Raw genomic sequence first — 14,742 nt, 5'->3', positions numbered from 1 at the left:
CCTCCAGGTGCTCTGACATGTTCTCCCCGTGTCAGCGTGGGTTTCCTCCAGGTGCTCCGACATGTTCTCCCTGTGTCAGTGTGGGTTTCCTCCAGGTGCTCCGACATGTTCTCCCTGTGTCAGCGTGGGTTTCCTCCAGGTGCTCCCACATGTTCTCCCTGTGTCAGTGTGGGTTTCCTCCAGGTGCTCCCACATGTTCTCCCTGTGTCAGTGTGGGTTTCCTCCAGGTGCTCCGACATGTTCTCCCTGTGTCAGTGTGGGTTTCCTCCAGGTGCTCCGACATGTTCTCCCCGTGTCAGCGTGGGTTTCCTCCAGGTGCTCCCACATGTTCTCCCTGTGTCAGCGTGGGTTTCCTCCAGGTGCTCCAGCTTCCTCCCACAGTCCAAAGACATGCAGGTTAATTGGTGACTCTAAATTGTCCGTAGGTGTGAATGTGAGTGTGAATGGGTGTCTGTCTCTATGTGTCAGTCCTGTGATAGTCTGGTGACCTGTCCAGGGTGAACCCTGCCTCTCACCCAGTGTCAGCTGGGATAGGCTTGAGATATTTTACCAATTTTTTCAAGGGGACTTTCCTTGATATTTCTTACTTATTCTACTGAAATTATTTTGTAGATTTTCTTGACATTTTTCAAACGTTTTACTGGAATCCTACAAGACATCTGAACCCTGACAGACACTGTGTGAAGAAAGACCAGTTTTAATCCCAACATTTTCCCCTGCTTGCTTCCTCCTCCACTTGTTCTCTTCTTCCTCGACTCTTCATCTCTTTTTCTTTCTCCGCCTCTCCCCACCACTCTCCTCTCTCACTCCACTGCACAACAACAGTCCCATGTTGACTCCATATATCACTCCCTCTCTCACGTGCCCTCTCTCCACCCCTTCCCTCCCTCCCTCCCTCTGGTCCATTAGCAGGAGGAACAGATCGCTGACAGAAGAGAGGAGACGAGACGGTCGAGGCAGACGGAGCAGAAGAAGGACAGGCAGAGGAGACAACAACTGAGAAGACAGAATAAGATAAAAGAAGAAGACACAAAGCATCATGGAAGCTTTCAGGAAGGGACTCTCCAACGTGAAGGACGGAGTGGTGGCTGCCGCAGAGAAGACGAAGGCCGGTGTTGGGGAGGCCGCTGCCAAGACCAAGGAGGGGGTCTTCTATGTTGGTGAGAGGGTGGATGGATGGATGGATGGATGGATGGATGGATTAAAAGTACAAAGTGTACTTTTTTTGTGGTGGAAAGTGAGACGGATTGTTAATAAAAGTAAAAGATGAGATAGAAAAAGATGGTTGGAGGAAAAGGGAAGAAGGGATGATGGGGAGATGAAAGGAGGGAGAGTGGGGGAGAAATAAAAAGAGAAATTACTAAAAAAAAACTTGAATTTGACGTAGAAATCAAATCTGAAAGTCGTCAGATGGAAAGCGAAGGAGGGAGGAGATGAAGGGCGTGATGGGTGGAGTGCATCGTGACATTGTTCATTGCATTTGACATAAAGGTAGCGACAGGACAGAAAGGAGGGAGGAGCAGATGGATGGAGAGAAGCATAAAAGGACAGAAGAAGGGATGGAGGAATTAAAACTTCTCATCTGTGGGTTTTTTGGCAGGACGGGTGGAATTCTAGTACAAACTGGTATGATGCAGGGAGGGATGGAGGGAGTGACAGGTGGAGGACAAGAATCTTTGAATATTAAAATCAGAAAAGAAAAAGAAAAGTGAAATTCATTGTGAGATGGTGAATTAAATTTGAAGATGTGGAGCTCTGTTTGGAGCAGAAATGATGGGAAAAGGGCAGATGGAGAGATAAAGGTGAGGCATAACTGGAAGAAGCAAAGGAACAAAACTTGATGTGAAATTTTACATCAAATCATCGAAACTTGAGTTTTTGGTGGAAAGCAAAGAAGGGATGGGTGGAGGCTGAGTAAAACTGGAGATGAACGGAGGGATTAGAGGGAGAACAGGAAGCTGAATTTTAAAATATTAAATCAAATATAAGAACACGAAAGTGAAATTCATCGTGACATGGTGCATAAAATTTTAAAATCTGCAGGAAGGAGGGAAGACAGGATGGATGGAGGGATTCTGGGAGGAATTAAAAATGGCGAAATGAAAGTAAATTTTCTTTCAGATTTCACGTCAACATTTTGATCTGTGGGGTTTTTGGTGGAAACCGAAGGAGGGATGGACGGAGGACGAGAGAAATTCAACAACAAGCTGGCAGTGATAGATGAAGGACCGGAAGCTGGATCGTAAAATATTCAAAATGTAATTCATTGTGACATCGTGCATTAAATCTTAAGATGCTGAAGTCGATATGGAGCAGGAAGGGGGGGGGGGGGGGGGGATGGAGAGGTGAGGGGGAGGGACAGAGAACTGGAGGAGGTTACTGAAGACTTTTAGGCTTTCAGAGCGTCTGTCGGCTTTTCCAAGAAAAAGACTTGTCGTGTTTGTGGCAGGACAAGTCGTCAACGGCGCCATCATGAGGACAGACAGGACGTCGCCTGCTACTGCTGCTCTCATCCAGCAGACAGAGCATGAAACACTCTCTCAAAGTGACTGGAAACTTTTTAGATCATAAACATTTTGACAGCTAGATGCCAGAATGTTGCTTAAAACAAACACAACACTGATCTCCTCGTCACTGCCTTATTTCCACAGTTTATTGATCAGAGAAACAAAGTGCAGCTTCACAGCTCTGAGAATAAGGAGAGATGAAACAAACTGTGTGTGTGTGTGTGTGTGTGTGTGTGTGTGTGTGTGTGTGTTTAGTCTTTGTTGACATGACACAACACACAGAGGCCCACAGGAAGTGATGTCACACTCCCCCTGTGGTCCATGTTGTTGTGTTTTGCTCTCACCTGTATTGTGGGCTGCTGACGGATGGAGAGACTGAGGGAAGGATGGAGCTCAGTGAGTCTGTCAATCATCAGACTGCAGTCTGATCTGAACTAAGAGGTGAAATCTGCAGACACATGAACTGTGCTTTGTGGGATGTGGATGTATGAAATCAGGCCCCTCATCTCATTTGTCGGTTCGTACATCCTTGATTCCTTTCCTTACCTCCTCGTCATGGGTACCAGATATTTGGTGTAAAGTCAAACATGTTGTCAGTGGTCGTTGGCCTTCAGCAGGGTTGTGCCTTTTCAGTGATTCTGTTCTTCATTGACAGGATCTCGAGGTACAGCCAGGGGGAGGAAGGGGTCCAGTTTGGGGACCTCAGAATTGTGTCTCTGCTCTTTGCAGATGATGTGGATCTACTGGCTCCATCACACCGTGACCTCGAGCATGACCTTGGGTGGTTTGCAGCCAAGTGTGAAGGTGTCGGGATGAGAGTCAGCACCTCCAAATCTGAGGTCATGGTTCTCTGCTGGAGAACGGTGGATTGTTCCCTCTGTGTTGGGACAGAGTTGTGATTGATTGATTGAGTTACTGCCTCAAGCGAGGGAGTTCAAGTATCTCTGGGTCTTGTTCCCGAGGGCACATTCACTGTGCCTGGTGAAGAGGGAGCTGAGCCGGAAGACAAAGCTTACGATTTCCTGGTCCATCTGCGTCCCAACCCTCACCTATGGTCATGAGCTCTGGGTAGTGACTGAAAGAATGAGGTCACAGATACAAGCGTCTGAAATGAGTTTCCTCTGTAGGGTGTCTGGGCTCAGCCTTAGAGATAGGGGGAGGAGCTATCTGGAGGGAGCTCGGAGTAGAGCCGCAGCTCCTTCGCATCAGAATGCGGTCTGTTGAGGTGGTTCAACATCTGATCTGGATCCTCCTGAACACCTCCCATTAGAGGTGTTACAGGCACATGCCACCGGTAGGAGGCCCTGGGGCAGACCCAGAGCACACTGGAGGGATTATATATCTCCTGTGAGGAGCTGGAGAGTGTTGCTGAGGAGAGGGATGTCTGGAGTACTTCACTCAGCCTGCTGCCTCTGAGACTCAGCCTCAGATAAGTGGATGGAAATGGATTGAAGGATGGATCAATGAATGGGTGCAAGAAGGACTTCCGCGATCCTTCAAGATGGAGCGCTGAGATCGATTTCCAGGTCACAGGCAGAAGGGCAGAGGAGACGGGGAGGCACTAAACAGAGAAATAAGAAGGCCCTGGGACGTCTTTATGGTCACAGGGTCCTCTGTTCCCCAGTTTCATATGACATGTAAGAAATGAGAGGGCTGATCAAGTTCTACAAAATAAACAAGACCACGTGTTTGTTCTTTACTTGTAAACCATTACTGGATGTTAAAACATGCCGTACTCTAACTTTGGGTTATTCTTCAAACATTCATAAATGTATGAATCTAGTGAAAAATCCTGACTTTATCATAGAGTTTCAAATGATGGTTTGAAAGAAGAGACTCGGACGATCGCAGCAAATTAAACCTCATGAAATAACGTGGCACCACTCCGGAGCTCCACCCTGTCAAAGATGCTTCTGTTGCTCTTCTTCTGTTTTGAGTCTGTCCATGTGTCTCCTGATATGAATGGACACTGAGAGACATATGAAGGATGTCTCTGCAGATCTAACTGCTAAAGAACAAAGGGAAATTCAAGGACATTTGAAATGTAGTTTATTCTGGAACAATCTGTTCAGCCACCATGAAGACATCAATGTCGAAATCAAAAAAAGTGTCCTGATTTGTAATTTGAACCTTGTGTCAGTGGGCTGTGGACTGTGTGTTTGGTTTTGACATATTGACCTGCAGGGAAACAGACATTACTGAGAACATTAAACCCTTTAAAAGCTCTCCTTAATGTGTCGTGTGAGGAGGATATTGAGCTGCGGTGAAATCGGGAGCAAGCTGGAGCTCTGACCTGGATTAACCTCTGATTCAGACCAGAGCAACTTCACTGAAAGAACTTAGTTCAGGATGAAGATCACAGTTGCGTCAACACTGTGTGAGGAAATGTTGTCTTTCCACAGAGACGTCTGATGTCGTCTGATGAAACAGCATTTTTGTTGAATTACCAAGTAGGATTTTTATGATGTGAACCCAAACTGTAGACCGGACTGAAGAAGCACGTGTGACACTCAACTGTCCCACTGTGACCACAGACACATGAACTAACCACTTCCTACTTATCATAAATATGCTTTTGAAGTGAGTCACATGACTCCATGTTGAGAGAGTCTCTATTCCAAGACTAGATTTTTATGGCTCCACATCAGCGACAGACGTGGTCGGAGGCATTATGTTTTCGGGATGTCCACCTGTCTGTCCATCTATCCCACTGTTACATATATATATATATATATATATATATATATATATATATATATATATGAACTTGATCCATCTCATTCTTGTGAACATGATACCTCAGGAACGCCTTTAGGGAATTTCCTGAAATTTGGCACAAATGTCCACTTAGACTGATGATTAAACTGATAAAAATTTGATGGTCAAAGGTCACTGCAACCTTGTGTCCATGTTATTCTCATGAATGTGATATCTCAATGTCTGAATTTTTGTTTTTTAAATTTTGCACAATCATCCACATGGACTCAATGATGACCTGATTAGAATTTTCTGATCAAAGGTCAAGGTTACTGTGATCTTATTTCCTTCTCATTCTCATAAACGTGATATCTCAGGAAGGCTCTTAGGGAATTTCCTGAAATTTGGCACAAATGTCCACTTGGACTCAAGGATGAACTAAATAGTTTTTGGTGGTCTGTCTGTCTGTCTCATTCTTGTGAAAACTATATCTTAAAAACACAATGAACACCTTGAGTGTTGGCACAAATGTTCACTTGGATTCAAGGATGAGCTGATTAAAGTGCAAAAGTCAGTGTGACCTCACAAAATATGTTTTTGGCTATAACTCAAGAATTCATACGCTAATTATGACAATAACTTACACGATTGTTGAACACCTAAAATGATGAAATGATGATATTTTGTGTGTGAAGCGTCCATGTTCTCACAAACATGGATGAAAACAGTTGGTGCAACTTGGCTGGTTTACAGGGCATTCAACCCAGAGGCAGTAATTCTAGGTAGTCATTAGAATTGTTACAAACGTCACAGGGATTTGACGTTTTCTTAAGTTCCACTTTCACCGTTTCTCTGTTCTTAGACCTTCACCGTTAGGAAGGTAAAACTCTGAAGTTTGTCTGAGATTTGAAAAGTCAAATTGTTCCCTAAATCTAAGGAGTTGATTTCAGACTCAGATCGTTCCTTATGGGCGTCTGCCAGAGATTAGAACACAATGATTCTTTAATTGTAGTTGCACTGATCCACAGTCAGGAAAGATAAAGCCTCCATTAGAGGAGATAAAACCTGCAGGCTCATCAAATATGCATCACATCTGGTTATACAGTCAGCTGCCTTCCTGTAAGGGACTGACTGAACTGAGGCTGATGGATCAATCATCAGTCTCAGTTCAGTCATCAGCCTGGTCTCATTCCAAAGTTGTCAAATTCTGGTGCTTGGGCAGTGACTTGCAGTGTCAGAAACCAACAAAAAAAGCCGTCCTTTCATGTCGGCATAATACACGATTGGTTGCTGTTAAAGTTTAACGGTTCCCGGTGGTGTCTGGGGAAACGCAGCGGGACAAGGACAAAAGCTAAGATGGCGAAAGTCAGAGTGGGGCAGGCGGAAGGGGTGGTGAACTGGTCCAACAAACCACGACTTTCACCCAAGAGAGCGATGTTCACTTTGTGTAAGATTATAAAGCCAAACGTTCTTTTCTCCTAAACCCAACCATGTTCTGTTGTTGAAGGGAAAAAAAGTCAGTTCACAGCGTTGTACCAATGTAGTGCTTTTATTTTCAAAGAGACTGCATGTAAATGTTAAATTTCCTGTGAAAACAGAAGTGTATTTTGAAACAACACATCCAGGGTACCTTGGACGCTGTACGTGGACGTGGAAACCAAACGTCAGTATGTGACGAGGTCGGGGTGAGGATGTGTTGTCAGCCTCAGTTCCGTTATCAGCCTCAATGGTTCGGCCGCCTGTGTGGAAACAGCTGCTGTGTTTCCACACTGAGCTGCTGTAACTGTAACTTGTTTGTCTGAGCGAACACAGTCCGTGATTCACTGTCTGCTGCTCACACAACAAAGAGTCTGTTCACTTTAATCCGTCACATGTCCAACCAGCAGGACGCCCACTGGGAGAAACATCACTCTCAATCTGAATCTGGACCGGACAACAAGACGCCGGCTGAGAGCTGAAGTCCACTTGATACTGATCCAAAAATCTGAAGAAAAAAACAAAACAAAAAAAACCCCAGAGACATGAAGGCTGTTGTTGTTGAGTTTGGTCCAATCAGAGTCTGGAAAAATAGGACACAGTCTGAGAGAGACAATAAAGTAATGATAAAATAATGAGAGCAGAGTGGGGTCGATGCTGCGCTGGTCGTCTGCGTGTAAACTGGGTGACATGGATAAATAATGCAGAGAGCAGCTGAGAGTAAACCAGGTCACGTCCAGAGTCACTTTCACACTCCAGCTGAACAGATGTTTGTTGAAGCTGCAGGCAGAAGTCGACCACAATTATTTTTATTTTCTTCACCTGTCATCATATCTTAAAAAAGTCGCCACTATTTTCTTTTTACGGAACTTCACCGGCCAACCGTTTCACTGTGCAGAAGGAAGCATGATCTGTTTGGTTCTGACATTTAAAAAAATCACATTTAATCTGAACTTGTGATATATATTAAATCTAACTGTTGATTTGTCAAATCTTAGTGTTAAATCTAAATGTTAAATGTTAAATCTAAAATTCGAATCTAAATTTCAGATTTGAAATCTAAAAGTTAGATGTTTAATCTATGTGTTTACTATGTATATCAAATCTAAATGTTGACATTTTTGAAAAAAATTAAATGTTAAATCTAAGTTTTAAATATAAATGTTAAATGTTGAATCTAAACATTAAATGTAAAAGTTTCGTGTTGTATCTAAACTTTAAATGTTAAATCCTAATACTAAGTCTAAATGTTAAATCTGAACATTAAGTCTAAATGTTGAGTATCGATGTTAAATGTTGGATCAAAAATCGAAATGTTACATGTTAAACCTGAATGTTAAATATAAATATTAAATCTAAATATTGATTCAAATTTTTAAATGTTAAATACAGGTATTAAATTTAAATGTAAATTTTAAATCTAAATGTTAATTAAATTCTACGTTGCCACGTTTCTGTTCTCCTGCTGTGTAATTACTGTCAGTGAAACTTAACATTTCCTGCACATTTCAAAATAAAAGCCTGACAAGAAGCAAGAAGAAAGGTGCACTTCAAGCTGGTAAAAGGCTTTTAATTTGAAACACCTGCAGGACTGAAACCTGAGACAGTAAAAGAAATGAGACGTAATCAGACTGTTAAACAGAGCAGAGCACTGAGTGTGTGACGGGACGCTGTGGTTTTACTGGTCGAATGAAATTACTGGAAATTCTATTTATTATGTTATATGATAATGATTATAAAATTAAATTTAAATTAAAGCAAACATGGAGGAAGTGTTGGTTTGTGTCAATAGAGGGTTAAAAGAGGAGCAGATCAGGAAACAGACTCATTACTTTTAAATTATTGCTATGAATGAAATGAGAAATAAAAGGCCTTTCTCTACTATTAGACAGGAAAATAATATAAATGTATTCACAGTTCAATCATGTTTTGTTTTTTTCCTCTTTTCCAGGAAACAAGACGATGGAGGGAGTTGTGACCGGTGTTAACACAGGTACACACACTGCTACACACACTGCTACACACTAATTAGCACCCAGACAAAAGACGTTTTAAACTTTTCTTGAGTGCCTCCGACATTCCTGTCCACGCCCCGGATCCTATTTATAAGCTGAAGCTGTTTGTACAGATGCACTGGGAGACTGAACTCAGGGCGTAAAAGCCTCTTTAATCAAACCACTGACTCGACTGCAGGGGCCAAGAAATGAATAAACAACAAATAAAACTTTAATATTGTTGTAATATTTACAAACTTTTCATCAGTTGTGTTTAACATGAGGAAACGGCATCTGTCACGTATCTGTGTTATGTTTACTTCCTGTTTCCTGTCATCCAGTCGCCCAGAAGTCGACCGAACAGGCCAACGTTGTAGCGGACACTGCGGTCACCGGGGCCAACGAGGTCGCCCAGGCAACGGTGGAGGGGGTGGAGAACGCAGCTCTGGCCACCGGATTCGTCACCAAGGTGTGTGATGTCACATCACATGACCCAAATTAGACATTTTAATTTTGTAAATTAAAATGATCTATTAATGTTGTTGTTTTTTTTTAAATTTACTTTCCTTTCATTATTCTTTAATTGTAAGTAGAAATAATTATTTCAATTTAAAAATGTTAATATTAGCATTTTATTTAATTACCCGTGTAATTAGTTGCAGCTGTCTGAAATTATCTCTAAATGTGTAATTATATATTTAGACTAATTAAAGTCAACATTTTCTTATCAGTTTTAATCAGTTTTAATTTCAGTTCATGAATGTTCATTTTAACTTTGATCTAATTTTATTATTCATGTTATCTGTTTATGCTGTTATATATATTTGAATATTAATTATTAAAGTTTACATTTTATGCTTTTTTATTTAAAAAAATAGCTTACTTTAATTTCAAAAATTTTAATTTTAACTTTTAATTGAATTTTATTATTTTTATTAGTTATGCCTGTGTAAAATGATCTATCAATTAATATTAAATATTTAGGTATTATTAAATATTTAAATATTAGTTATTTCTATGTCTTCCTTTAATTTTAACTTCATCAGTTGTCAACATTCTATTTATTTATTTATTTATTTATTCTTAGTTAATATTGTATTTTAATTATTTTTAAATGCAGTTTTGGTTTAGAGGGGAAGTGATCAAGGTATATCAACACGTTCAAAATATTATTCTATTATTTTAGAGGCAGTTGTTGCAGGTATTAGTGATGTAAACAGTAAAGTCTAAAACATAAGGTTTTTATTTTCATTTCCACTGACAAAATAAAATGTTTCACAGATAAATAAATAATAAAAAAAACAGTGAATATGAAGAAAAACAAATGGTAGTGGCATAAAAGACAAAAATAGATTTTCCTCTGCCTCAGTTATAACACATATAATCCCACAACAATTAATATTATAATTTTTGTTGTGTCCATAACTTTTATTTTTTTCTCTTCATGAATCTCTGCTGATTGGCTGGGAACAGGAGGAGGAAGAACCAGTGTCTGAGGAGGTGCCTGATTGGTTGAGGGGGGATTACGTGACTGATTGGCTGCATGGCATGACGCTCGTTGCCCGATAAAACTTTCTGACTTTAAAATGCTTTTTCAGGACTCACAGCTTTTTACATCAAACTCAGGATTATCTTCAGAGACGTTATTACATTTGAATCATTTACTTTTATTTAAACATCTGCACACTGAGACTGAGTGCGTGTCATTAGCATCAGTGGTAGTACTGGGAGAGTTAACTGGTCAAAACATTCTTGTGTCCAACTTTTGAATACCGATGCTCAGTCAGTGGCCATACACACCAAAATATGGCGCTCCAGATGCTCCTTCAGCGTCACTTCTTATCGCTCACGTGTGAGTTTACACATGCTTAGTATCTTTTCAGAATGAACAAATGTTTTCACAGGAAACGCACAGTTTCCACTCATTAGATGTGTACAGCCTCTTTTCAAAATAAATGTACAGCATAAGTTTAAAAACACTTTATTTTTAGGTTTCCTTCCTTAAATCTTGGTTTGGCTTAAAATAAGGACTTTTGTTACTAATATGTCATCATATTACATATGTCACCACGGTAGAATGCTACACACACTAACACACACAGGAAATAAACAGTGGGCTTTGTTTGACCCCACCCACCTTCCCTTTGCAGAGTCTTGCTTTTGAGGGTCAAAAAATGCTGCTGCGCGGTGCCTCTTATACGGCAGCTAGATGTAGCAGTCCTGTGTTGGTTATTAGTCATGGTTGTGGCAGTTGTAATAGTAAGAACAGATTAGCTGAAAGAGCAGTAAACATTATCTACTTTTTTAAATCTTTATTTAACCAGGAAGTCCCATTGAGACTGAAAATCTCTACTAGATGGTGCTCTTGGTTTAAAGAGAGAGGCTCCAAGAATAGCAATTCAGTGTGCCTTCAACCTTTTGATGAACAAAAAGCGCCATCTAGTGGGCTCAGAAAATAAAGAAAAAGCTTCATGAGGCTTCATTTGGCCATCACTACTCTCAAGCCTAGAAGCCTCTTATATACAACCTAACTTTTATAACAGATATTTAAACAGAAATAATACATGGCTGAGGCACCCAGTAGCTCAGTGGGTAGAGCGGGCGTCTCATGTACAAAGGCAGTGTCCTTGCTGCAGGGGCCCGCGGTTGGATTCGACCCTGCAGCCCTTTGCTACATGTCATCCAATCGCTCCCACTCCTTCACACTCACCACTGTCCTATAAATTAAAGGCCAAAAATATAATCTTTAAAAAAAGAAATGCTAGAAGGGTGCTGATATCAATGTGTGATGACAAACATTATTTATTTAAATAAATTTAGTATCTTTTTGTAACTTTTAAGCTGTGTGCTTCCTCCTTTTTGATGCGGCCTTTGAGCCAGATCGTGTCAGTTTCCTCTGACACATTTATAAAACTAACAAAGCATGAAGAAGAAAGAATGCATGGAAAAGGAAAGACTGTTTGCTCTGCTGAAATCCTCTTAATGTTCGCTGTTATGCCGATGACGCCTTGCTTTACTTCACTAACAACAACTGCACCCTTCAGAGAAAGAAAGTTTACGTCGTCGTTCTACTTTCAGAATCTATTGTCTTAACTGTTTATAATTATGTTTGTTTACTGAGTTTAGTTCGGATGGGTTTCACCATGGTGATGATTAACATAGCATCCTGATGGTTGTGTTTACCTGAAATCTGGGAAACAAAGAACAAAGAAAAAAGCAATAAGAAAACTACAGATCAGGTTGGAAATGAGTTTTAAAGGGTTTATAAATATTCAGTCGTGACATCAACACTGACTAACATGGCTGTCTCTTTCAGCTTCAGCTCATCTTTGGCTTCATCTCAACAGAAAGATTTCCCTGCTCTCCTGCTGCTGAACCGTTCTACAGATACGAAGTTACACTCCTCCCATAGCAAACGATTGTTAAATGGTTCAATCAGACGGGACCAATTTAAAAAGTCAGTTTTGTAAACAGGATGTTGTGATGTGTTAAATCTTCAGTTTATTAGTAACCATTTAAACCTTGAAGAGACAAACACGTCATGTCATTAGTTCCACCTGCGTAACTTGTTCTGGGAGAAGTGTAGTTTTGTATGTGAATGGATTTGTACAAAGTTTGGTGGCAGTCATGTGACCTCTGCTCCATCTCTCCTGCAGGCCAGCCTCCCAAAAACAGAAGCCGAGGGAGAACAGACTGAACAGGCTGCACAGTAGGTGAGAAAACTACCAACAATAAAATCACATTTTCAACCCAAACAGGAGGAAAAGGAGCTTTGCCTGGGGACTACTGGCAGATTTATCCACATTTGATGCTTTAGTTTAGGTTTACTTTAGCTTTACCTCTGCTGGTGGCAGCTGTCTTTCCCAGCTGCCACCAGCAGAGGTAGATGTTGATATTTGGTGGAATTTAGGGTTGTGATGTCAGGGGACCAAAATACAGTTAAAGCCAAGCCCCCAGCACCGCCAGTCAGCAGTGATGTCACGGAGAGTCACCCAATCGGTGCTAGGCGTCTGCACCTGGAGAGACACAAAGATCCTCACAAGAAACGAGAGCTCGGACTCTCCTGAAACATCACCGCTGCCGCACAATAAAAGATACACATTGAATGATACAGCTGGTCCTAACAGGGAGCTTGGATGTACAAACAGGACGTGAATGGGCGAGTGGTGAGGCTGGAAACAGGACAGTAGTGTGATGTGTCGCAGGGCGGCGCCACTGTGGGGTTGTACAGAAAAAATAATAGGCGGCTGTTTTGAAGCGCGCTGTATGCAGCGGTGTGTTTTGGACTTTAGGAGGAGTCTTTCAGTTTGTTCCACCTTGGCTTTATTTAAATATTCACCCGAAAATTCATCATCCTGATAATCGGCACATCTGGGTGATGCTATCAGATGTGCGTTAGCATGTTGGGTGTGTTTCCTTTCATGCACAAGTCTCTCTTCAGTGTTGTCGTAGTTGAGAGGGAGCCTGCAGGCTGCTGTTTCATTTGCGCTTGCAAAGGCGTGACTGACTCACAGCCAATCGGCTTGTTGTGCTGACCTCAGAGCATGTTGCGAACAGCGTGTGGTTAACAGTTTCTGAGAAGAACTAACACTCATGAACTTTGGTTCCACATCACATGCATCAGGCGACACATTGTGTGTTCTTCACGCACCAGACGGCGATCGTTCAGCACAAACCGTTACAGCCCTGCTCACCGAGATGAACGTTGATCCAGCGTGGGTCGACGCCGACACTGTGCTGCATTAACTTTGGGAAAATGGTATCTAAATATCAAACCACAAAACCACTATTAATTACCTTCCCTTCATTTTGTTTTTCTGTGTCTCCAGAATCTCGTCTTTCTAGACCTGCAGCCACTTCCTGTTTCTTCCTGTCCAATGAGCAACGAGAGAAGAGGAACCTTTACATTTTATCTGTCACTCAACGCTTTGACCTCTGACCCTCCTCATCCACTGTGTGTAACCTAACCTCATTAACCAAGAGAAACCCTCCTTCTCAACATCATCATCTACCCTCCTGTTGCCATGGTTACACTGCCTCAGCATCATAACTCCACACACTCACACAAACACTGATGTCACTTTTTAACACTCTGAATTGAATCAGGTCGTACAAACTCATGCTCTCAGCTGATTGGTCTGTGTGGGATGACATCACCCACCAGGCCGAGAGTTCACATGGCTATGCCGCAAGTGTCCTACAAGCCACGCCCACCCCCTGTCAATCACCAGACTGACTCCGCCCCTCCCCCCGACAGACAGATATCTGAAGCCTTCTAAATGCATGTCGCTTTACTGACACACACACACACACACACACACACACACACACACTAATAATTAACCCTGTGATTCACACACACACACACACACACACACACACTAATAATTAACCCTGTGATTCACACACACACACACACACACACACACACACTAATAATTAACCCTGTGATTCACACACACACACACACACTAATAATTAACCCTGTGATTCACACACACACACACACACACACCTGCAGTCTGTGTGTGTGATATTAACGGAGCTTCAGAGCTGATTTCTTCTTTTACAAAACAACAGAAGTGAAATAAAAACAAAGTTTAAAATCCACCTGAGTCGCTTCGTTTCTTCTTCTCTGTGTAATCAAAGTAGAATCATATAAATCCTGTCAGCGCACAAAAACAAACAAGTGAAACTAGGATATATGAGCGCACTTTGTTCTGGACCACAGTAAACCTGTCAGAGGGGCTGAGGCAGACTCAGTCCTGACGCAGAGTTTCTTTCAGGACCTCGGCTGCAGAAACTGGGTCAGTCTGATTTATTTACACCTTCTCCTCATCGTCTGGGTGATGCTGCTCCCTCTGACACACACTCACACACAGATCATGTCCCTGAAGCTCACAGCATGATGCTGAGACACGATATCTAAATGTATGCAGAAGGAACAAGATAATCGCACATTATGGCCACAGAAATGAACATGGGACAGGTCCCCGGGCACAGATACGCAAAGGGCCCCACCACCTCTGCTCTTCCTAGTCGGTACATGTTAATTTGACATCGGACGT

At 41.8% G+C, this 14,742-nt stretch overlaps 1 protein-coding gene across 2 annotated transcripts; it reads left to right on the top strand.

Annotated features, from left to right (window-relative positions):
• The first annotated feature begins 910 nt into the window (after positions 1–910).
• sncga (synuclein, gamma a) lies at positions 911–14,284 on the top strand. 2 transcript variants are annotated; one of them, XM_078160647.1, is made up of 6 exons: positions 911–1,160; positions 8,632–8,673; positions 9,016–9,143; positions 10,148–10,174; positions 12,331–12,387; positions 13,504–14,284. In XM_078160647.1, exons 1-5 carry the CDS (start codon positions 1,040–1,042, stop codon positions 12,385–12,387), a joined length of 375 nt encoding a protein of 124 aa, XP_078016773.1. In that variant the 5' UTR covers positions 911–1,039; the 3' UTR covers positions 13,504–14,284. The 2 variants fall into 2 exon arrangements, with proteins under 2 accessions (XP_078016773.1, XP_078016775.1); XM_078160649.1 differs by lacking the exon at positions 10,148–10,174.
• Positions 14,285–14,742: the final 458 nt, after the last annotated feature.

The sequence above is a fragment of the Epinephelus lanceolatus genome, chromosome 17 (genome assembly GCF_041903045.1).
Source record: "Epinephelus lanceolatus isolate andai-2023 chromosome 17, ASM4190304v1, whole genome shotgun sequence".
In the NCBI taxonomy this organism is placed as follows: Eukaryota; Metazoa; Chordata; class Actinopteri; order Perciformes; family Serranidae; genus Epinephelus; species Epinephelus lanceolatus.
Note: the sequence above shows the minus strand (reverse complement) of the source record. Positions and strands in the feature narration are given on the sequence as shown.